Source organism: Physeter macrocephalus, unplaced genomic scaffold (genome assembly GCF_002837175.3).
Source record: "Physeter macrocephalus isolate SW-GA unplaced genomic scaffold, ASM283717v5 random_1485, whole genome shotgun sequence".
Classification (NCBI taxonomy): Eukaryota; Metazoa; Chordata; class Mammalia; order Artiodactyla; family Physeteridae; genus Physeter; species Physeter macrocephalus.
In genome coordinates, this window is record NW_021146506.1 from 1 (window position 1) to 24,170 (window position 24,170).

The following is a 24,170-nucleotide window of genomic DNA, read 5'->3' on the forward strand; positions in this document are numbered from 1 at the left end:
ATGTGTGTGCTGTAAGCTACTAATCTTTAGAAATAAAGCTGCTCCAGAACAAAGGAGCTTTTTGTTTAGAACTGCATCTCTTAGCCACAAAGAAAGGCAGCCTTGGATCAAACCTAGATGCGGAAAGATAACCGTGCTTCAGAATCAGCATCTCAGGCTTCAAAACCCAGTTGCCGCTTGACAGCTGTGAGATCCCGGCAGGTGCTGAATTTCTCTGAGACTCACTTTCCTCATCTCCTAAGTGTGTGCGCTGTGGAGGGGATGGGGGTAAAATAGAACCACTTCATAGAGTTTTGAAAATTAATAAGGCCCGGTGGGTTGGGATTTTGGGATTAGCAGATACAAACTATTATATGTAGAATGGATAAACAACAAGGTCCTACTGTATATAGCACAGGGAACTATATTCAATATCCTGTGATAGGAACTTCCCTGGCGGTCCAGTGGTTAAGGCTTCGCCTTCCAGTGCAGGAGGTGTGGGTTCGATCTCTGGTCGGGGAGCTAAGATCCCACACGTCTCATGGCCAAAAAGCAAAACATAAAACAGAAGCAATACTGTAACAAATTCAATAAAGACTTTAAAAATGGTCCACATCAAAAAAAAAAAAAAATAGCCTATGATAAACCATAATGGAAAAGAATATGAAAAAGAATGTATATATATGTGTATAAAGTAATCATTTTGCTGTAGAGCAGAAATTAACACAACATTGTAAATCAACTATACTTCAAAATAATTGTTTAAAAATAAAAAAATAAAATTAATAAGGCCCAATGCCTTGAGTGTCATAGAGGCTCAATTGATAAAATGCAATGTTGATTACTATTATTTTGACTACTACTATTTGGCTTTGAGGAGGGAGATTTTATAGAAGAAAGAGGGGTCTAGACCCAAAAGTTATGCCAGTAGTAGGTTGTTAGTGTGGTCAAAGGTTGTTGGGCTGGTTACAAGGCTGCTTTATCAGCAGCGCAGGTTAAGCTGAGCTCAAATGTGGGCCGTTAATCAGATAAACCGCTGATTAGCAGACGGCCAGTTCTGCCTCAAAGCTGCTCTAGAAAAGAGTCCAAGTGCGCTCTCTGACGCGCTGGAAAATGTGATTTTTGTCATTTCATGGAGGCTTGGGAGGGTTTTTTCATCCTTAGAATTTCTGGGAAATGCAGGCTCCTGGGCCCCACCCCAGGCCCTGATCTGGAAGGAACTGAGGAATTTGTCGTTTTCCACGGTCTCCCAGTGGTTCTGATGAAGGTGACCCTCAGAGTGAACTTTTTACGGGCACGTCTCTGGGTTGGAGACTGAGCAGCGCAGCTGTTGCGCCCTCCCAGTGGAGCTGGCTTGACAGCCAGGGCCCCTTTGGGCAACAGCTGCGGCTGCCGCCATGGGTGGGACGCTGTGTGCAGGCCTCTCCTCTAATGTGACTGGACTCCTGATTATTTGTATCAGCCAATCCCACAAAGACTGGTGGGTGGGGGACTGGTTTTCCCTATGAGATCCAGGGGGTGGAGGAGTGGGAAGGGAGAGGTGCCAGCAGGTAGTCACCTCCCTGGATGAAATTCCCCATCTTACTGCTTGAGAGACGGACTCATTTTAATGGCGAATAAACTTAGAATCATAGCATGTTAGTGTGAAAAAGAATCTTGGGAATAATTTAGTTTAACTCTTCTCTATAATCAGGGAAACTGAGTCTCAGAGAAGGAGGGTTACCTGCCTAACGCCACACAGTGGGCTGGCCAATGGCAGAGACAAAATGCAAATCTGTTTCGGAGGTGGCACTCAGGAAGAGGTAGTTTGGCACACCCACACCCCCTGGCTGGCACACAGCAGGTACCACACCCAGGGAAAGTCGGGGAGCAATCCCAGGATGAAGCCACTGCCACCGTCTTGCCGTCTGACCCAGTCAACAGCCGGGCTAACCTGGCCCTAGAAACATTTTCTGCAAGATGTTAGCCAGAGGCTTGGAGATAAACCCACTTTCCTTATACCACAGTCCCCACATCAAAGGCAACATGAAGCACTTTCTCTGTACAAAAAATGATCTTCCTTATAGCTCCAGGAAGCATGGCTTCATAGAGCCATCTTCGTGGGCAGCCACCTGTGCATCCACAAAGCCCCCCACTGAGGAGGGTCCCAGGCTGGGCTTCATGCTCTGCTGTCACTATCTTGACATTCTTAATCACTTTTGAACAAGGGGCCCCACCTTTTCATTGTGCGCGGGGCCCTGGAAATCGTGTGCTCCATCTTGATTTCCGGGTACGAACAAACAGATTCCGCAGGCTTCCCAGCTGTCCTGCGGAATCCGGAATCCGCAGGTGGCTCACCCCAGGAAATGTCAGGTACTCCGCTTGGCAAATGCCCACATTGCCTCTTGAGCTGGGCCTTTCCCAGCCATGTTCTGCCACCCTGAGACTCCCTGTGCCTCTGTTACCTTCCCCTCATCTTCCACTCAGCCTCAGCCAATACCTGCCCTAGCGAGGCAGCTCCTAACCAGACACAAGCAGCAGCAATGGAGGAGCTGACAGGCACGGCGCCTGGGACAGGCACAGAGCCTGGGACAGCCAGGGCTGGGGCCGGGCTCTACTTCCACTGCCTAGACCTGGCACCAACATCAATTGGGGGTGACCGGTGGTCAAGGAGGGCTGGGTGGTTCCCAAACAACTAGGAATAGATTTTCTTCTGGAATGAGCTGGGTCCCCTTTGTCAAGCCAAGTTTGGCAGGAAAAAGCGGTGGATAAGGGAAAAGCGGTGGTGAGGGAAGTCGGTGAGACCCAGGACACTGGGGCCCCAAGACCTCTGCCAGCTGGCACTCAGGCGAGGGGCATGGGGCAGATGCAGGCCCGGCCACGTGCTGAGAAGCCACCCGGGCTGTGTTTACAGGAGCTTGGGGCCCTGCACCCTCACAGGGGAAGGCTTGGGTCCTCAGTCAGTGACCACCCCTGCAGAGCTGACACCTTTGGGCTCGGCGACAGGCTTCTCCTTCTGCAGGGTGCTACTTACATGATGACCAGAGCGGCATCCCGGGAGTAATCCAGCAGAATCTCGTTCAGCCTCACCTGCCGAAGGGACTGGGCGAGGAAAAGCCACGTGGTCACTTCCCATGTCCGATGAGCGGTCCCGGCCAAGCCCAGGGGCCTCTTTGAACATCTCAAACCAGGTGTGTGAATTGTTGCCCCTAAATTATTATAGACTCTCCCACCCCCGAGAAGGTAAGTGAATGTCAAGCTCACCTCCTGGAGAAGCCCCCTGCGTGTTTCCTTCCTGACTTTAGTACCATGACCAGCGGGATCATGGCACGGAAGAGCGCCTCACATGGCTGGGAAAGCTGGGTTCAAATCTCAGCCCTGAGAGTTCCTGGCCGAGAGCCTGAGCAGGTAACTCACCTCCCTGAGCGTCACTGTCCACAGCTGTGCAATGGGTACAACAGTGCCCTCTCCCGGGGAATTTGGGGAGGCCTGAGGGAGATAATCTAGGCAAAAGCTCCAGGCAGAGGGGAAGCACTTGATAAGGCGGACTTGGAGCAGGGCTGGAGCTGCTCCACCTCTCCCGTAACAGAGTAGGCAAGAGCCTTCTGTGGACACGACGCTTTACTCAGCGTTTTCCAAGGAGCTGGGCAGCTGTGGGAGGGTCTGGGGCCTCAGGGATGCTGGGTCAGGGAATTCCCCAAAGCTGGGGGGGCGCTGGGTTGTGTGTGGCTCCCTCCCACCCCAAGGCCTGTCTCTAAATTGTTCAGAAACGACTGACACTCAGAGTCTCATAGTGGACGGACACCCCATGTGAGAGAACGGAAATCCGAGGGGAAGTGAGTTCACCTAAATGTCACACGGTCGGCATTTTGGGTGGAATCATGCTTCGTTGTGGACCTGTCCGGTGGGTTGGAGGATGTTTAGCAGCATCCAGGCCTCTACTCGCTAAATGACAGTAGCAATCCCGCCCCAACCCCCGCCGGAGGTGACAGCCGAAAATGTCTCCAGAAGTCACCAAATGTCACACTGCCCCTCAGAACCACTGACCCAGAGCACACAGGGAGCAGAACAGTGGTTCCCAGGCCCCCAACTGCTCACCCCACCTAAAAATGGCCTTGGCAGCCACCACTCTCCTTTAGGCCCTATCAGCGTCCTGAAGATGCTGCCTGGGAAGCGGGGCGGGGTCTACAGCTAAGGGGAGAAGATCAGCCAGCTTTGTTGGCCCACAGGACAAATTTTGCCTTGACCTTCACCACCTGCCTTACGCATCCCTTCCTGCACGTATGGAGGAAGAGGGGAGGGGAGGGAGAAGGACTCCGCGCAGTCCATTGCCATGGCCGGCGGGGGAGGTGACTCAAAATGGGCAGGGAGACCAGGCTCCCACACCAAGGAGGCTCCGAGATCAACCACTGGGTCACCCGTCAGCCCGAGCATGTATGGCTTGAGGACACCTCAGAGGCTTGGGGCAGGGAGAGTAGAATCGAGGGTCGGGGAGGGGGTTAAGGAAGCCCAGGACAGATGGGGCACAGGTGCTGACCCCGGGGAGCCCCTGGACCCCCACCCCACCCCAGCAAGGCCCTTCTCGCTCCTGCACCTTGATTCTATTCTTGTTAATCTCCTCATCCGAGATCTTCCAGGGGCAGTCCCGCCTCATCTCGGTGACCGTGGCCTCGTCTTTGAAACCATCATTCAGGCGGAAGGGCGCAATCATGTCCTCAAACCGTTTGGTGCTGGGGACAGAGAGAGCAACTGAGACCGGGTGAGATGCCCGTTTCCAGGGGAACCAGGTCCTCAGAGGGAGATGGAAGTGGGATCCACGGGGACATACATTTCAGGCTGAAACCCATTCTGACGCTGCCTTTTACATCAAAGCAGCCTCTGTGTTGAATTCAGCGCTGACAGGTGGGTCAGAACTCCCCGTCAGCAGAACTTCCACAAGTCATCCACGAAGACCAACCTGTGATCCACCTCCATCCCCCAGGTATTTACTGAGCACTATGCTGTGCCAGGCTCTGTGCTACACAACAGTGAACAAACCAGACAACATACCCCATCCTCACAGAGCTCACGGTCTGCTGGGCAACAAATAAGCAAATAAATACAGATTGGAAGTATTATGAAGGCACAAACTGAGTACCGGGATGGGGACTAATTGGGCAGGAAGACCTCCCTGGACCCAAGGACGCCCGTCCTTCTGAAGCCAGCTATGCACAGGGCAGGGGGTGCTGGAGCAAACAGAACTGAAGGTGCAAAGGCCCTGAGGCAGAAGCATGCTTGGGCTGTTTGAGGAGCAGCGAAGGAGCCCATGTGTCCGGAGCAAGGCAAGTGCGGGGGAGAATGGGATGCCAGCCAGTGTAAGTCAGGTAAAGGAGAAAGAGCCAGCAAAGGATACTGAAAGGAGGACCACAGAGGTAGGTGGCAACCAGGAGAGGGTGGCGTCTTAGAAGCCAAAAGAAGGACTGTTTCAAGAAGGGTCACTGTGTCAAATGCTGCTGAGAGGCAGAGAAAGATGAGGACAGCAGTGGGCTCTGCGGATCTGGTGGTGCGGAGGTCACGGCCAAGGCTGGAGAGAGTGATTTCAGTGGAGCAGTGGGAGGGCAGCCAGACTGGAGTGAGCTGGAGAATGAGGGATGGGGAGGAAGCGGCCACAAAGAGTGTAGCATCACTTTGGAGAAGGTTGGCTGTGCAAGGGAGGAGAGAAATGGTCCAGGAGGTGGAGGCAGATGCAGGGGCAAAGGGGGGCTTAAAGATAATATGTGCTGGATGGGGTCTGCACGCTGGCTTGCGCTATCCTCTCCACTGAGGAAGGTCTTCCCCCATCTCTGTTCACGGCCTTTCTCAAGGCTCTGCTCCTCCACTAGCAGAGACGACCCTATCCTCCTGTGCATTCTGGTCCCTGTCTGCAGCATTCCGATGGCTCTTGATGTCCTCCCTACACCTAAGCCGGGGTAAACCCTGCAGGGCAGGGCTGCAATTTACTCATCTCTGCCCCTGCAGCTCAAGCACAGCCCTGAGAGAATGGGAGAGTCAGTATATCCATCACTATTAAATAGTTCCTTTCTTCTCTTCTTGATTTCCTTCCCTCTCCAGGTAAACAAGGGCTAAAGAGGTCAGGACAGACCTTACTTTATTGAGAAGATAGAGTCCTGGAAAACGTCACGTAGACAGATTGACATAAAGCAATCCTATTGTAAATGTCTTCTTTTAAGAATATAAAATTGAATCATTAGGAGAGTAAATCATCCTTTCTGGCCCCACAATTGAGCCCTGATACAAATTCACACAGGAGTTTGCTTAAAGTCCACCCACTTGCCATTGCATGGGCAGGCAGGGGGAGTGGTCCCTCAGACCATTCGACATCTTCCCCCCTCCAAGTGCCAGTGGGTTAATATAACATCAGGGGCTGCAGCTGCCATGTTTCTGCCTCAGGGCCTTTGCACCTTCTGTTCTGTTTGCTCCAGCACCCTTCAGCCCCGTGGAGGGGATGTGCCTCTGCCATGGCCCCTGCAGAAGGAGCTACCCTCTAGCTGTGTATTTCGGGGCATATGATTCTGCCATTCCTGGCCACAGCCAATTGGACCAAAGGTAGCCAAGAAATAGGCCTTCCAGTGGCCTTTACCTTAGCTTGGTAGGAAGGGATGAGCTGGGCCAGTCACAGTCCCTTTTTTATGTACTTAAATTAAGCAATGCCCAGAGAAGGAAGGAGGCAGCTTGTAGCGGATTGGGACTGCAGGGAAAGGTCGAGATGCAGAAAGAGCTCAGAAGCTACAAGCAGGCAGAAGCCACAAATCCAGCACTGACTGATCATCGACTCTGGGCTGGGCGCCGAGTTAAGCATGTTACACGGATTGTCTAAGACAGTGGTTTTCAACGTGAGGTGCCTGCACCAGCACCGGACAGCTTGTTATAACCGCACACTCTCAGGCCTTACCCCAGACTTACTAACTCAGAATCTTGGGGGTAGGACCCCCAAGCTGTGTTTTCACAAACCCTCCAGGTGATGCTGATGTTTGAGCACCACTGCTTTATGAAAATAATCCAGGGGTTGCAGAAAACTGAAGAAAACCAGTGTAGGTAAAATCAGCTTTTTGTGAATAGCAAGCAGCCTGGGCTCCTGAAGTGTGAAGCTGGAGACTCCCCCAGCCCCCCAGGACTGTGGGGTAGGTGGGCGGGGGGGCGTCCCTGGCAGATGAAACACCGGCTTCTGCTCAAGGAGCAGAATAGCCATGATTTGCACCAGTAAGAGCTTCAAAAACACTTGGTGTGTGAAAAGCATAAATGTGAACATTCTTCGGCCTCCCGCCCAGGTGTGTTTCTGGCAAAGACCACAGCTCTGATATGCAAAGGACCAGCAGGCAGCGGGAAGAAACACGAACAGAAATTAACGGCTGCACACTCGACCCTTCCTCTTTCTTTCCATGAGCCCAGTCTAGGTGGGGGCAGGAAGGACCATGTCCTTGCCCTTGGCTCACCAGAGAGAAAGGGCCGACCCTTCTGCCTGGAACCCCCAACACAGAAAACTCACTGCTCAGCCCGCGGCTTCTGGTTGATGTCGGGAAGGATGTGAACTTCGTGGAATCCCAGCCGGAACTTGCTCAGAAGAGAAATGATCCTGGGAGACGGAGATTTTTTTTCTTTTTTTAATGTATTCGTTCATTCAATGAGTTTTTATTGAGCTCCTGTGGAGGATATAGCAGCAAGCAAAACAAACCCTGCACTTGGGGAGTTTACATTCCAACCTGGGAGGAGGGCAGACAATAAATGAATATTGATAAAGCAGGTCAGGTGATGACGAGTGACATGGGAAAGGAATTGTCCTAAGTATCTGGTGGCCACCTCTGGACTAGGGCGCCTCACATTTTAATGTCTGAGCACCTGCTGGGGATTGTGTTACAGTGCAGATTCTGATCCAGCTGGTCTGGGCTGGGACCTGGGATTCTGCATTTCTCACAAGCTTCCAGGTTATGTGAGGCCTGCTGGTTCACTGGCCACACTTTGAGAAGGAAGGGTCTAAGGGACGGGAGGCGAACTGCAGGAAACTCCTCAGGTGGCTGAGGAAACAGATAACACACATGAACTAAGTACAGAACCAGGAGCAGCAAGCCAGATGGCCCTGACTCTGCATCCACAGGGAGGAGACGCCAACTGTGGTTTGCGGCAGTCAGGGAAGGCTTCACAGAGGAGTTGGTGATCTGGCTGGATGGTGGATGGTGGGTAAGACTGTTATAGGCCAAAGAGGGCGTCCACACTGGAATCACCCAAGGAGCCTTCTAAACAGTACACGTGCCTCGGCGCTAGCCCACCCATTGCATCAGAATCCCGGGGCAGGACACAGCGTTGGTGATGCCCCAGGACTAGTTGGTGGGGAGTGAGCACCCGAGGAGGGGAGTCCAAATGACCAAAGACATGGGGGTGCCGGGGATGGAGTGGGAGCAGTGAGGGGCTGCCTGGGATGGTGTGGAGCACGCTAGGGGACAAAAAGGAGATCAGCCCGAAGGAGCAGGCTGGGGCCCAGCTGTCAAGCCACTGGTGGTCCCTGAACTTGGGAGTGAACTTAGGAAAGCAGAGCTGTGGGCAAACATCTTGGTGTGCAGTGTTGGTTGGCAGGCCTGGGCAGGGCCTGGGTGGAGGCACTCATGAGGAAGGCAGAGGACATGGCCTGGTCAAGAGTCAGCTGGGAGGCAGAGGAGATTTCACACCCTTTGCTCGAAAGACATCCTGTGACCCCACAGTGCTGCAGCCTTGAACTAAACTAAACCTGCTGAACCCAGCTTTCATTTGGAGCTGGAACAGGAAGCTGAGAGGGCAAAGCAGCCTTCGAGGTGTGTTTACCTTTTGGAGAACACAGGGAAGCGGATGCTGCGTCTCCCAGGCAATGCTCTCCTCTGCATTGCTGAGAAGGGCCCTCCGGTAGAGAAGTTCTCAGTGGGGGGTGAGGACAACGAGATGGGATTGCTGGTCGCCCTTAACTCACGCAGTGGGTGATTCAGAAGGGGTCCTGTGGATGTGGTCCTGGCATAGGACTAAAGTGGCACAAGCCACGGGGTACTGACCCTGGGGCGTCAGGGCGGGCACTAAAGGCAGGGCAGGGTTTTCTCTCTGGTTAATTAACTGCATGATTTGAGGCAAGCCACCCACCCCATCCTTCCCAGCCCGGCTGCACTCTCCAGCAGTCCTCCATCCTACGACCTTAGACCTCACTTGACCTTGCTCTAAAGAAGCAGGTGCCCAAATCTAGGCACACACGTGCCACCTGCCCAATTCCTGCCACCTCCACACCTGTGTACCTGCCTACTATTTACTTCCTTCTCAGCTTAAGTCAACTCACATTCTTACTTAGATACATCTTGAAAGGAAATTGTCATCACAATTTAAACAGAAAACCAGCATCTCTTGCCAGAAGGATGTGACCAATAAAGCCAGTAAACCAGCGTCACTAAATTCTGGTGGATGCCACTTCCTGCCAAGCACTCCAGCCAGGCCTGCTTCCTCTTGTTTAGACAGAGAATCAGCCAAGAAATGGAGAATTAAGTCACTTCTCACCAAGAGATTCTTCAGGATTTGCTGCCCCTTATCATGGCCACTGAAGTCACCTCTGGTCTCATCACAGGCAGCAACCCAAGCTTGAGGGGACGTTGCCCTGAAAGATTCTAAGCTCTGCCTCATTTCTGAGGAGGAGGGGCCTTCTTCATCCTTCATTTCACACAAATCTCCTTGAGGTTTGTGAGTTTAAAATTTAACAGCTCTCCCTGTCATGGCCGGGACTAGGGCATGTGCATCTTATTAAAGGGGGACAGGACGCCAAAACCACCGCTGAAATGGAGAGAAACCTGCTCCTGCCCAGAGCTTCCTCAACACGGCTCTGACCTGAGGGGCAAGCCCCCGGGGGCAGTGGAGGAGGGCGGGGGCAGGATGGAGTAGTGTTGGGGTGACACCTACCGGTCCCGCGAGACCCACACAGTGCCCCCCACTTACGCCTTTCTCTCCTGGTCCAGCCTGTTGATCTGGCCCCCCACGAACACGCGGGTCCTGCATTTATTCCATCTCTTCTTGCGGCCGAGGAGATAGGGGATGAGGAGGGTGAGGCCTGGCAAGGAGGGTCTCATGAGTCGAGAGGAAAATGCTCTCAGGATCCAGCCCTCTCTGAGTTCCCGCCCTGCTCTGCCACTAGCAAACCCCTTCCCCTCTCTGGACCTCAGTGTACCCACCTCTGTAATGAGTGTGCCAGACTAAACCAGGGGTGAAACACGGGGCTCTGTGGGCTGGGGTTTATTTGGCCTGCACGATGCTTTTAAATAAGTGAGCTGGCATTTAATAATTGGGATATTTCACACGTAAATCTAGATTGCTGTCACTTATCACTGTGTAATCCACAAATGACCTCACTACTCTGTGCCTCAGTTTCCTTATTTGTAAAGGGGGTTAATAATCGTTCCTACCTGGGGATTGCATTAGGTTAACCCATGCAAGCACTTAGTGTCAAGCATACAGTAAGTGCTCATTCAATACTATCTATCACATCCTATATATAATAGGATATATTTTACTGGAACAGAACATTTTCTCCGTATCTAGGACTCAATCAAGGGTGGGAACAATAAAGCTGAGAATGATATGCTTTAAGAAAAATGGGAGAGAGTGTTTTTCTTTGGGAAGTGAAGAATATCCCTACAGCTTTCCTGTGCACCAGGCCATCTCTCCCATTTATGTCATGTGCCTGTGACCCCAAGGGCCTGTCCATTCCGAAGGTTCCACCTCATGTTGACCTCAGCTGCTCCCCTAAGTCTCCCATTTTATAGTTGAAAAGCATGGGGCCAAGAGAGGGGCCCAGCCAGGCTCCTGTGAGCCCAGTGGCCCCTATTTCCCTTTACTGGGCTCCAAGGTCCCACCAGAAGCCTTGTCGAGAGTGACCAGGAAGGGCATGCTGAGAGAGTAAGTCATAGAGGGGAGACGGCCGGGGGGGATCCGGCGTCCTCTGGGCACTGACCTCCATCGTCAAATAGCCAGTAGATGTCGATGGTCTTCTTTCCCTGCTCCGACTGGAAGATGGTGCTGGCCTGCTCCTCCTGCACCAGGGCCTCGGGGTCCACTGCAGGAGCAGAGGGGCAGGTCACATGGGAGCAGAACCCATCCAAATACCCGAGTGTGTCTGAGAACAGAGAGAGCTGCCCTGGGCTGTGGGCTTGCCCTCACCGGGGCTGTGCACGTGGTGGCCGGAAGCCCCTGCTGCAGGCATGCACTGGGGGACTGGCCCGGAGCACCGCCAACGGGCCCTCCAGATGCCGAGACTCCAGGAGCAGGGACCCGGGACGGGCAGGGCTGGGATGCGCCCCTCCCTTGCTCCCAGCTTCTCTCTCCTGGGATTCTGGTTGGCACTGGGGGGTTGGGGTCATTCTCTTAAAAACTCCCCTGTGCCCCTCACAGATGCTCACAGGATGCCCCCAGCTCCTGCACTGCAGGTTCCCCTGCCTGCCAGAGAATCGCTGGCCCTCCCGGTTGGAGCCTGGCCAGGGGGGCCTCGGAGGGGTTGGGACTTGGGCCCCAGAGCCCACTGGGTGGGGGGTCCCACGATGCCTGGACACTGAATTCTCCAGCAGGGCTGGCAGTCTTTATCCTGCTCCCCCCCCACCCCCCGACTCCCTGTTGCTTAATCCCAGGGGTCTCAGGCGCCACTGTCACGAGCAAAAACCTCCTGCCCTTGCCCAAGTTCCCCGGTGGCCCGTCACTAGCTGCTCCCAGGGTGAGAGCGCCCTGAGCCTCTGAGTGGGTGGGACTGACCCGTGCCGGAGACAGACGGCCTGGCTCCACTGGCTCTGGCTTCCTTGCCATCCTTCACTGGGTCAAACACGGGGTTAACTGCAAAAAAGGGGGAGCTCTGTTCCCAGGCTCTCCTGCCTGGGGCTCCCCCTTACCCTGGGAAGAAGGTCCTGACTCTCAGCCCCCACAGATCTGGCCTCTGCCTCCTTCATGCTTCGGCCCCGCCCGGCTTCCTTCGGGCGCTCAGACAGGCTGTGCTCCTTCCCACCAGGCCTCAGTGGTGGGTGGCGTGGTGAGTGGGCCCTGGGCCGGGAGCCCTCCCCTTCTAGCCACAAGCCCCCTCCTCAGAGAGGCCCTCCTGCCCGCATGCCCTGTGTTGGCCTCCTCAGGACACCTCAGGACGCTGTCGCTGCCTGAAGTGAGTCCTGGGTCCGTGCGTTTCCCGCCTGAATGTCAGCTCCTCGAGGGCAGACTTTGTTTTGCCCCCTGCTGCATGCCCAGCGCCTAGAGCAGCCTCGGTCAGGAGTGTGGCCACTGCTCTGTAAATTCTGATTGCATAAATATTCAGTGAACTACTGCTGGGTGCCAGGCATGCCCTCGGTGACCTGGATGAACAAGACCCAGGCCAGCCTGTGGCGTTCACACCTCTCGGTTCCCTCAGCACTGCCTCCCCGTTTGTCTTCATATGTGTTCTTTCTTTCACACCTCTAAAAATTACTCGTTCAGATCTGCCTGTTTACATGTGACTTTAAATGTAACACTATGGGCGCTATTCAGTGCCCCAATCCTGGTTCTGGAGACCAAAACACCCAGTTTTCATGGCCTTTCTGGGTGTGTCTTCATAGTCTGTTGTCTTTACGTGACCCTCTCTCACCCCTCTTTTCCTTTTTCCTGGTTATTAGATCCTCTTTATGCCACCTGGTTACAAAAGTTCTCATCGTGATTCGGGGACCTCTGAGGTCCAGTTCTGGTTCTGGCCCCAGCTGGAAGCAAGACCTTGAGCTCGTCACATCCCCTTTCTGGACCTCGGTTTCTCCATTTAGAAACCTGATGATCTCCATCAAAAGCTGACTTTCTAGGAGTCTGTGACCTTTTATTTACTAATTTCCCCCGGTCTTCCCTGTACCACTTAAAAAAAATGGGTTCTAGAACTTCCTGATATCCTGCTCTGATTTTGACAGGGTGTCAAGAAGGTGGGGTGTGTACTCACTGTGCGCCTGCATCACCTTCGAGATGTTGAGCCCCTCACGCATCCTCATGACACACACACTGTAGTTGAAATCAAAAGCATCGCTGGAAAGAGAGGAGGTGGGGTCAGCCTCCCCTTGGCCCCAGCCCCCAGCCCCCAGGAGGCCAGGTGTCTAGAGCTGACCCTGCCTCCCCCCATGCCCTTCCTCCTCTCTGGGCCTCAGTCTCCCCATCTGTATAATGTGCAGGCAGGACTGGAAAGGCCCCCAGGACCCCTCTAGCTCTACCGTCTGTGGCACTGTGGATCCTACAGACCCTGTACTTGGGGAAAACTGAGTCAGGCCAGTCTTAGGGCCAGGCCCTGTCCTCCTGATACATGCAGCTACTTCTCACAACTCTGCCAACAGAGGTGGGGATGGGAATTACTCTCTCCATTTGACAGATGCAAAACCTGAGTTTTAGGGAGTAACTTGCCCATGACACACACTAAGGAAGTGGCCAACTGGGATTAGAATTAAATAGCTGAGGCTGGAAACCCTGAGGACAGGTATGCACACAAGAATGGCCTCGCTCATGAAGACATCAATAGGTTGTCTATATAAATGTCTACAAGGCTCCTACCCCACAAGTATATTTACTGCCTGGTTGACACAGGGCCCAAGAGCCCACCACTAGGGCTAATCTAATAGGCTAAGCGCTGCCCTCTCTGGACGCCTTTAATTACACATCACTGGGACAGGGGCCTTTCAGGCCCCAGCAATTTGGAGTTTTGGCATGTTGAAGCTGGGGGTTCCTGAAAAGCAGGTATACACCGCCTCCTGTTGTAATTTTGTTAGAGGCAGTGAGATGCACTGCTCAGAGTCATACAGCTGGTTCACAGCAGACCTGGAAGCAGGGCCCAGGTCCCCAACACTCAGCCTCGTGTTCTTTAAATGCTCCTGCACACTACCTCTCTGTACCACGTCAATGCAGAAAACAACTCAGGTAGGCATTTTCTGGACCTTGCACAGCAAGAGCTGAAGGAGAAAGAGTTTGGAGTTAACCCTAAAATCCCTAGGGAGTTTATCCCCCTGGTCCCATCTCCCAAGCTTGTCGCCTCCTCGGAGGCCTGGTTTCAGAGGTACCACCTCACAGCTCGAGAGCTGGCCATCTGCAGGTCTTCTGCAGCCCCAGGTGGACACAAGATTTTCACCTAAAAACCCACATTTTCATCTTCTCTGAAAAACTAGATCTAGCAACACCGGGCCCACATTTCTGCCTGGGCACGATTAGCTGGAGCCAAATAGCAGCTGTTCTCTCCAGTTTGCCACAATCCCCACTGCTCCCTAATGCCCGCTCTGGGCCCACTTCACTGTGTTACCTGCCTGTTTCTGCTGATCTTGGTGTCTATGACTCACAGGTCAGAGTGGGGAACCCTCAGACTGTCTTTTTCTTCCTCAGCTTCGAACCAGTGGACTCAGCTTCTTACAGTACCCACTGCTTCCCCCTCTATTTCCCAAGGCCCAGGAAACTCCAAAGGCCCAAACTGAGAGACCACAGGCTCTGCCTCCCTCATGCCCTCACTCACTGCAGGATGCCGATGTAGTCTTCCACTGTGGCCGGGTTAGCCGACTGCCAGTTCTTCTTGAACCCAACCACCAGAATGTTGGGCTTCATCCTCCCGAGACCTGCAGCCTGCCCGGGGTGGAGGGGGGGCAGGGAGGGGATGAGGTGAGGAACCAGGCCACAGGCCCCACAGGGCTCTGTTCTGTGACTAGGGTGGGGCTCTGTCTCAGCCCCAGCTATCCTCTCTGCCATGTCATGGGGGCTTAGGAAACACATCTGCCAGTTCAGGGTCCTGTCCGCCTGGACACACCCACGAGAAAGGTGAAGCTACAGCCAGAGTTATTCCCCTGCGGCCTCTCCAAGCCGGGGCCAGTGGCTGGACTGTCCCATAAGTTCTGGACTATCCCAGCTCCAGATTCTCTAGTAAATTATTTCTTATAACAAGGGACTTGAATCTGGATGTCAAGCTTGGAGTATTCCTGGGTCATCTAATCCTTACATCTTTTACATTTCTCTTTTTTTTCATGTTAAAATTTTTTTTTACTTTTTGAGGTGAAACTTACACAACAGAAAATCAACCATTTAAAAGTGTATAATTCAGTGGCGCTTAGTATACTTAAAATATTGTGCAATCATAACTTCTACCTACTCTCCAAATATTTTTATAATCCCAAAAGGAGACCTCGTATTCCCTTTGTTTTAATTTTGAGAAATATTGAAAAGGATTCCCCTATGTTGACTCAGAATTAACAACTGTTATTTTATTCATGCATCCCATTTTACAAATGAGAAAACTGAACAGTAAAATGAATTGCCCAGTGGAATGTTCTAGAACTTGATCTGACTGGTGGTTTCACAGCACTGAGCAGTGTCTGCAGATGTAAACATCTATCAAACTATACACTATTTCAGTTTGCTGTGTATACATTATATCTCAAAAAAAACAAAATCACAAAATGTGTCATCAGCTCCCACAGGCCTCCAAGGCAGTTTCCCCAGGCTCTGGGCACTTTGAGCAAGTGCCCTGAATCAGCACATCTGGAAAGGCAAGAAAGGCAGGACTCCTGTTGCAGCAAAAGGGGCTTCAACTAGCCCCTCACGGCATCCCGCCTTCCAGGTTGTCACACCAACTAATAAGTCCTATGAGAAAGCCCCGGGCCCGCACACCTGCATGAGAATCTGGACACCACTGCGGAGGTCCTCAGCAATGACGTCGGAGTAGAAGGCCTTGATCTTCCTCTTGTTCAGCCACTTGGTGTGCCCGTTGGCGATGAGCCGGAGCTCAGGCATCCTCTGTTTGCGGGGTCCCTGTGGGTGACAGGGGCAGGTGACATCAGGGGTGGCCTTCACCCTCTGGCCTGAGACTCAGCCCCTCTCCTGCCCTGGAGGCTGTCCCCTGAGCTCATTGCTGGTTCTCCTTTATGGAATTAGGGGAGGAAAAGCAGAGGAGGAGGGAGAGGGAGGGGTGGAAGAAAGATGGAGGGAGCAGGTGAGAGGCAGGACAGTGTGGGCAAGCCAGGGAGAGGGATGGGGGAGGGAGAGAACCTGCCCTGGGCACCACAGCCCCTCCTGCTGCCCCCGGGGGTGGACCTGGTGCCCAGGGGCTCCTCCAGGAGTACAGCCCCGCCCCCCTGCAGGGGGCACTCACAATGAGCACGTGGCCGCAGATCATCAAGCTGAGATTCCGGGTGAAGGTGCCCACAAAGTCCACCAGGGCCGGGCGGAAGTTGGGGGGCCCCGTGAGCACCAGGCACTGGGGGCTGAGGAGGGGAAGGGAAAAGGGTGTGAGCCGTCAGGACAGAGCTGGGGGTCTGGATGCCAAATACAGGTGCCCCTGGAGTTCCACCACCTCCCAGGATGCCCTTCCTAGGACAGGTGAACCACCCTGTGGTCTTCCCGTCTATGATTCCTTTCCAGCTCTCTTGGCGGCCACCACACTGGGTGTCTCTTTTGCTTCCTGCTCAGGCCACCGAATGCTGCATGTGGGCAAAGCACCCTCTTGCTGCTCCATCTGGTGCTCCTGCCCTGCCCAGCCCAGCAGGGTGTGAAAAGAATAAAGACTGGGAGTGAGGAGGCCCATCACTTACGAGATCGCTGTGACACTGGGTGGGTGAGTCAGCCTCTGGGTCAAGAGGCAGCCAAGGGCCATGGTCAAGGGCCACTACCAGACTCAGCTGGAGCCAGACAAAATTAGCCACTCACCAGCTGTGTGACCTGGCACCAGTTATTTAACCTCTCTGGGCCTCAGTGTTCTCATCTGTGAGTGTGGTTAGTAACTTCATATACCTCAGAGGGTTGTGGTGAGGCTATGTAGGGCACTTTGAGCGGTAATGCAGCATAGATACATCCGATTATTAACATGGTGATCTGATGGGAAGGGGGTCCTGGGTGCACACTTTTCCTCACTAAAGAGGGGAATCAGCTTCGAAGAATACTCAGGAGAGGCTCATCACAGTCAGTCTCATGATCACAACACCAGAGCACCCTTACAAACACAGGTGGCCCTGTGTATCCGCATCCACAGATTCAACCAAGGGTGGTGGTTGAATCTGTGGATGTGGAACCAAGGATACCGAGGGCCAACTATGCCAGGCTTTTTATATAAGGGACTTCAGCATCTGAGGATATTGGTATCTGGGGGGTGGGGGTGGGGAGGTGGGGCTGGAACCAATTCCCCGCAGATACTGAGGGACGACTGTATTGCCCTTTGCATTTGTATTGCCCAGAGCATATTCCGCTGTGGAAACTTAGGTACAGAGAAGTCACTAGACTTGCTTGGTCCCCATTGGGCAGTGTCAACCCCTGTCTCCTGACTGCTGGCCAGTGCTCCTCCACCCTGTTTCATCTCTGAGAGGGGACCGTGCCCACCATGAGTCTGCCGGTCAGGTGACAGGCCTTGGCCTGGAGCCTCCCGGAGCAGGGTCACGGCCAGCCCTGCATCCCAGGCATCCCCAAGGCGGCACTCACCGATAGTTCTTGATGTGGTCCTCCACCTCGTTGAGACCCACCGAGTAGCTCAGGGCCAGGTTGTAGGAGCCAGCCTGTACCGAGGAGCCCCAGTTCACCTCTGAGGGGTGTGTGCAAGGTTAGAAGTCATGGGAGAAACCAGACATACATATGTTGACCTCCTTCAGGAACCGAGCACCATGGGAGCAGGTAGACAGCCTGTAGGTCTGTTCCTAACGTTCGCACATGCAATATGGCTACGCATTTAAAAGTTATGCATCAAGCTATTGACTCTACAAAATATTCTCCTCCCTGATGAAAAGATCTTCACAATGACCTGAAAGGCCAGGTTCTACTTCAGAGTGCTAGGCGTTCCTGGCATTCTGCATCCCACCCCCAGATTGCTGTCACCCTGGGATCCCTGCCTGCATGCGTGTGTAGACATCCCTGCCCACACGTCCAGGCTTTGACTGGCTGCCCTTCAGTCAGGCAGCCCTCGGTCTGGTGTGCACACCAGTGGGCCGGCCACTCTCAGGAGGATGGACCTGGGCAGGCAAGGTCAGGTCCTGCGTGTCCGGGGGGGTGGTCTAGTAGTAGAGGTGTGGGCTCTGAGTGGGCACACTCCCGGGGGCTCCTCAACCCGTGGGAAGGGATGAGGCTGGAGCACCAGAGGGGGCCCCTTGAGAGCACAGCGCCTGAGGCAGGCTCTCCGGCTGAGCTGACAGGCAGGACGGCTTGGCAGTCTCAGGGCAAGAAGGGACACCTGACCCCCTGGGCAGCCTGCGACCGCACACCTGGCTTCTTGTAGATCACATAGAGCAGGAGGAAGAGGACCACACCGATGGCGATGAGGGCCGCCCACCAGGTGAGAAGGAACATGATGACCACGGAGATGATCGCCCCAAACAGCGCCGCCCACTTGCTGTAGTATCGGAATGAGGGTCTCCACCCTGGGTGGGGAGCACAGGGCAGGATGTACGCTCAGCACTCCGGAGCCTCCTCCTGGGCCAGCATAGCTGGGCAGGGCCTGGGTGGCAATGCCCGCAGTGCCCAGGGCTGGGGGCCCAGTCTGTGCCTGCCCACCCACCCTGCTTCCTGGGGCTGGGCTTGGAGGCTCTGGTAGGGCCACACACCTGCCTTGGCTGGCATCCTGCCGTGTGAAGAGGCTACACCTAGGGGGAGGTGTCCAGCTCCGGCCAAATACAGCCACAGGACATCCAATGTCACAGCAGTGCTGGTTTCCGGGGCTCGCACAGAGCCGAGGGGATAAGATGGAGGGGAAGGACATGATTCTGCTTAGCCCCACACCTGCAGGCCATGCCAGGGCCGCCACTAGTGACAGCTGCTCCACGGCACAACTCCAGGGCACCGTGGTCCATGGTCTAGGGAAAAGGTGGCCCCAGGACCAGCCCATCGGCGATTTGGGGCTAACTAGAAAAAGTCTTCCTTGAGACTCTTTATTGCCATCTGCCAGAAAATTTTCGTAATAAACATACAAATCTATAACATCTATGAGTGGCGCCCCCTGGAGTTGGGCAACGTGCAACCTGCAGCCACCCCGTCTGTGACTGATGATTCTGTTCCCTCTCTGGGGAGTCAGACTTCTGACTCCCTTAAAACTGGTGTAGGGGGGCTTCCCTAGTGGCGGAGTGGTTGAGAATCCGCCTGCCAATGCAGGGGACACAGGTTCAAGCCCTGGTCTGGGAGGATACCACATGCCACGGAGCAACTGGGCCCGTGAGCCATAACTACTGAGCCTGCGCGTCTGGAGCCTGTGCTCCGCAACAAGAGAGGCCGCGATAGTGAGAGGCCTGCACACCGCGATGAGGAGTGGCCCCCGCTTGCTGCAACTAGAGAAAGCCCTCGCACAGAAATGAAGACCCAACACAGCCAAAAAAAAAAAAAAAAAAAAAACTGGTGTAGGAAGGCACTAGAAAAGTCTCTGCATACTGTAAACAGTGCATGAATCCATCTATAGTGTACATTGTAAGTGCTTGATAAAGGATAGCTGCTATTATTGTTATTATATGAATGGTCCCTTTAATTGATTTCAATTTGAGAGGCGACCTTGGTCTGCCCACCTGCATCCATGCCTTCCACTCCCCGCTCCATACCCCAGCCCCAGGTGCCTCCTCCCATGAGGGGGGAGGGTCTTGCTTACCGGGTGAGTTGGTGATGGAGGCGTGGAAGCAGCTGAAGTTGATGAGGGCATAGGAGCACAGGAAGAAGTTGGAGATGATGGGGGCGATGGTGTTGAGCTCAGCTTCAGGGACCCAAGGGAGAGAGGAAACAGTCTGCTGGGCAACTCCACCAAGGAGTCCTTGGTGCCCTCCCTCTCAGGATAAGGGGACCCCAGATGGGCCACTGAGGCTCAGTGAGTCTCAACTTTCTCATCTGTGAAATGGGTCCATCATTTTGTGAATATCAAAGTCCAGTGTTTTGTAAACTGTAAACTGCCGGCTCTAAAGAGGATGGAGAGCAGTGTGAGGGTAGTTCCCATCAGGCTACGGGATGGCCAAGAACAGTGGCTATCACACTTCTTTGTGTGACCACAAATTACAGTAAGAAATACATTTTACAGTGTGACCCAAAACACACGTTCTCTATTTTCTGAAACCTTGAGACTGTGTCTCAGTTCCACCCACAATGGAAACCCACTCAAGAACCGGCTCCTTCCCTTCCCTGTCTCACAAGCCCCTGCCCTGCTGTAACCCCTGGCATCCCTAGACACACTTTTGCATGTGAATCCTTGTCTCAGGGCCTGCTTCTGTGGATCCCAAAACAAGACAAACAACTCTTATGTGCCAGGCCTTCTGTACATGAGTCCATTGAATTAGCACAAGAGCCTTGCCCCAGAGCATTTGAGATCGTGATCCTCCATCTGAGGTACAGTCAGAACCACCCAGATAAAACAACATCAGACCCGAGGCAGGGGTGGACAGCAGGGTGAGCAGAAAACATCCAGGAACATCTGGGAATGCCAGGCCTGGCTAGGTGTTTCCATTCCCTGCTTGTGGCCCTGCTGCCTCTTCATCTGGTACAGGATCCAGGAGTATCTAGTGTCCAGAAAGTTTCCCTTGAGTGGAAGCGGCTAGACCATTGGGTTATGTCTCATGGCTTGGTGATGCCAGCCCAAGTATTAGAGCAGGGATTCAGCTGTGGCAGGAAGGTGTCCCCCATCCTGGGGAGGTTCACCAACAGCTGATCCTGACCCCATTCCTGCATAGGGAGCAGGGACCAGGGGTCATCATGCCAAGGCACGGCGATTTCCCTTCCTTGGTAGGGCCACCTCTCTCCTAGCAAGTTCTGCCTCGTTGGCTAAGTAAATCAGGAAGTACTGGGGAGTGTGCACACATGAGTGTGTGCGTATATGAATGCATGTGTGTGTGTGTGTGTGTGTGTGATTACACACATGATCTCTTCCTGCCCATCTGTGACACACCCTCTACGCTTTTTTTTTTTTTTTTTTTTGGTGGTACGCGGGCGTCTCACCATTGTGGCCTCTCCCGTTGCGGAGCACAGGCTCTGGATGCGCAGGCTCAGCGGCCATGGCTCAAGGGCCCAGCCGCTCCGCGGCACATGGGATCTTCCCGGACCAGGGCACGAACCCATATCCCCTGCATCGGCAGGCAGACTCTCAACCACTGCGCCACCAGGGAAGCCCCCCTCTATGCATTATTACTCCCATTTTTCAGATGAGGAAACCGAGGCTCTAGGAGGTGAAGTGATTTTTTCCCAAGGTCACACAATTGGCATATGGCAAAGCCAGGAGAGAAAGTCAATCTAATTAACTGATTAACTGGAATCTTTCTCCTAAGGCATCCCCTACCTTGGAGCCCAAGGGATCCAGCAGCTCAAGATCTGAGAAATGAGGTTGGTCTAGGTTCTACCCCTACAGAGATAGTGATCCAGCTGTTTGTACCAGCTCCCGAGGAGGAATCAGTCAGCTTGTCCTGTGCTCCCAATGTGCTCCTGGGGGCTAGTTCAGACCTGGGGAGGGAGGTCCCAGCTGCCAGGACACAGGAATGCAGGGCCAGGGAAAGCATGTCGGGCCCTGTCCCCATGGCCCTCATGGCTGGCCGGGAGAGGTGGCAGCCCTGGGTACCCTGCGGCCACTCACCGATGATGATGAAGGCCACAGCAATGGCATAGGCCAGCAGGTAGCTGCGCACTGGCTCATTGTTCTTGCCATAGCCTTGGCCGAAGAAGCCGATCAGCGGGTACAGCTGGTCTAGGCACAGGCACTGCGGGCACAGGACGACGGGCTCACCCCCTGGCCGGGACCTGCCCCATCCCCTCCCCTGTGGCCACCTGGACCCCAGGCCTTGCTTTCTCTCTCCGTGACCTCAGCAGGGCACTTCCTGAACTGGGTCCCGTCTTCTGTCTCTTGAAAGGGGACTGATATCCTGCCCTCCCCACCTCACCACGAAGACTGAAAGGGCAAAAGGGGCTGATCACATCAGAGGGAAACTGGGAGGGGGGCTGCAAACGGGGTGCCAGGCTGCACAGAGGGAGTGAGGGGTGGGAAAGGCAGCTGCTCTTCAAAGCTCGGCACAGGAAGGGGCTGCTTCCTGCAAGCATTTGCTTTACTAGATCCTTTTCCTTCAGTCTAGACACCGGGTCATATGACGCCTCCAGGCCTCTGTGGCAGTCACCTGGGGCCCCCTGCACCTGGCCTCCTAGACACTCCCACCCCCTTCTGCAGCCTCACCTGGAAAACTTTGGCGGCAGAGACGAGACAGGCCAGGGATGAGGAGAGGGTGGCCCCAAAGATGCCGGCCGTGATCAGGGGTGCAAAGCCCGACACCATGCTCATGGTCTGCAGGGACATGGGGTTTGGGCCCCCCATGGTGAGGGGTGGGGCCCAGAGCCCCCACCCAGGGCACCCCAGTCCCCGCTGCAGGCAGGGGCTGAGTCTGGGAGCTGCCACCTGAGTCTGCAACCCTCACTGGAGACCCGGTCCCCACCAGGGCAGGAACTGGGCCCAGGCCCCTACCTGAAGCTCTTTTCCCAAGCCTGGGGCCAGCGCCCCAAACCCTGTCTACCCCAGCCCAGTCCAGCCTCCACCGGGCCCTCCCTGCATCTGGCAGGGCCGCGCGTACCTGGTAGTGGTTGATGAGGCCGTAGCGGCAGCTGTGCTGCTGGGAGCACTCGGTAAAGTTCCAGCCGTAGCCACAGGCCAGCCCCTCGCAGGCGCCTGAGCCGGGGGTCACCGTGTCATTCAGGATCCCGGAGGCATCTCGAACCACACAGGAGCCTGAGGAGGAAGGAGGGCGTGGGGAGGCCTCCTTTCCCTCCTCTCCCCTCCCCTCCCACCCCGAAAACACCAGACACTTCTGCAGAGGCCGACATGCTGCTGATGGGCCAGCTCTTCCTTTACTTTATGACGATAATAATAAGGATGATGATGACGATGACAGTGATTTTAGCTGCCGTGCAGGAGCCCCTCCGATGTGCCAGGCCCTGTGTTAAGGACCTTAAACACTCTGGGGAAACAGGTATTACTATTACTTTTATTGTCATTGCCATTCTACAGAGGCCCAGGGAGCTTAAGTGACCTAAGGTCACAGTGTCCTCCTTAAAGTGGAGAACTGGATCTCAGGCCCTAAGTGGTTATGACCTGGGCCATGTCCCCTGGCCATCTGTGAGCAGCTCACCTCACGGTGTGGTTACTGGGAGCAAGAGCATGTGTGAGGATCTCCGTGAGAGGCGAGGATCAACAGCCCAGGCCTGGGTCCAAAGCCCACCTCTGCCACCCAGGCTCTGTGACCTTTGGGCAGGTCACTTAACCTCTCTAAGCCCTTGTTTTCTCCTCCATCAAGTGGCAGAAATGACAGTGCCCAGATTAAATGTAATACGGCATGTAAAGGGCTGGGCACGTGGTAATAAGTCAGTTGCTAGAGTCATCTTCCGCCTCCTCCTCCTCCTCATTGTTTTGATCATTATTCCTGGAGTTGGAACATGATTTTTCCTATAGGATTTTCATACCATGGAATCTGTAACCTGAGGTTTGAAGGGACCAGAGGAGCCTGGAGTGATCCCCCATCTCCACCACAAACTACCCCCCAGGGTGCCCCCCAAAATAAAGTCCGAGGCTCCACTTCCTGGGGTTGCCATGTCCTCCCGGCCCAGCCATCCTTGTCAGAGAGCCAGACGGCACCCTGTGACCCCTCCAGGGTCTGGGTCGGCAGCTTACCAACGGTGGCCGAGATGGCTAGGTAGGAAATGGTGGTCCAGAAGATGGCCATGAGCGTTCCCTTGGGGATGGCTACAGCAGGGTCCTGGAGGAGGGAGGGAGAGAGGGCATCAGGCAGACCCTGAGCCTCCTCCCAGGCCCTGTCCTTGTCAGGCTGAGGGTGGGGCAGCAAACACTAACCTTGGCCCCCCAGAACCTCCTTCCCCAGGGCGCTGAGAGGAAGGCACCTCGAGACTGAGGACCCACAGAGGGGGACAGGACAGAACCAAGGGGACGGCTGAGACCACATTCAGGGTCCTGGGAGCCCAAGGCAGAGAGAGGAACTCCAAGCAGCCCCGGGCCTAGTCCCTGAGGACACCTGGCTGACGCTCGCTCTGGGGGCTGTGAAGGGTGGGGTGAGGTGGAGGGCTCCCGAGTCAGCCTGCCTGGGGTCAAATCCAGGTGATCGCTGGGCAGCGTGCATGTCCTCCCATGCCTCAGCCCCTCCAGCCTCACAGGGATGCTGGTGAAACCAATTAATCCTTGTCAAGCTCCTAGACCAGGGCCCAGCTCACCAGCTGGGCTCACTGCATGCAGTCAC

The 24,170-nt window shown here is 54.5% G+C and overlaps 1 protein-coding gene across 1 annotated transcript; it reads right to left on the bottom strand.

Moving 5' to 3' along the window:
* Positions 1-2,934: 2,934 nt before the first annotated feature.
* On the bottom strand, positions 2,935-23,676 carry LOC102996946 (solute carrier family 12 member 3). The gene is made up of 17 exons (XM_028486721.2): positions 23,591-23,676; positions 22,497-22,651; positions 22,106-22,213; positions 21,515-21,638; positions 19,556-19,657; positions 18,189-18,344; positions 17,416-17,515; positions 16,097-16,208; positions 15,616-15,756; positions 14,471-14,577; positions 12,926-13,008; positions 11,737-11,814; positions 10,946-11,047; positions 9,934-10,045; positions 7,484-7,570; positions 4,553-4,688; positions 2,935-3,060 (listed from the first exon to the last, which is right to left on the bottom strand). Exons 1-17 carry the CDS (start codon positions 23,640-23,642, stop codon positions 2,989-2,991), a joined length of 1,827 nt encoding a protein of 608 aa, XP_028342522.1. The 5' UTR covers positions 23,643-23,676; the 3' UTR covers positions 2,935-2,988.
* Positions 23,677-24,170: the final 494 nt, after the last annotated feature.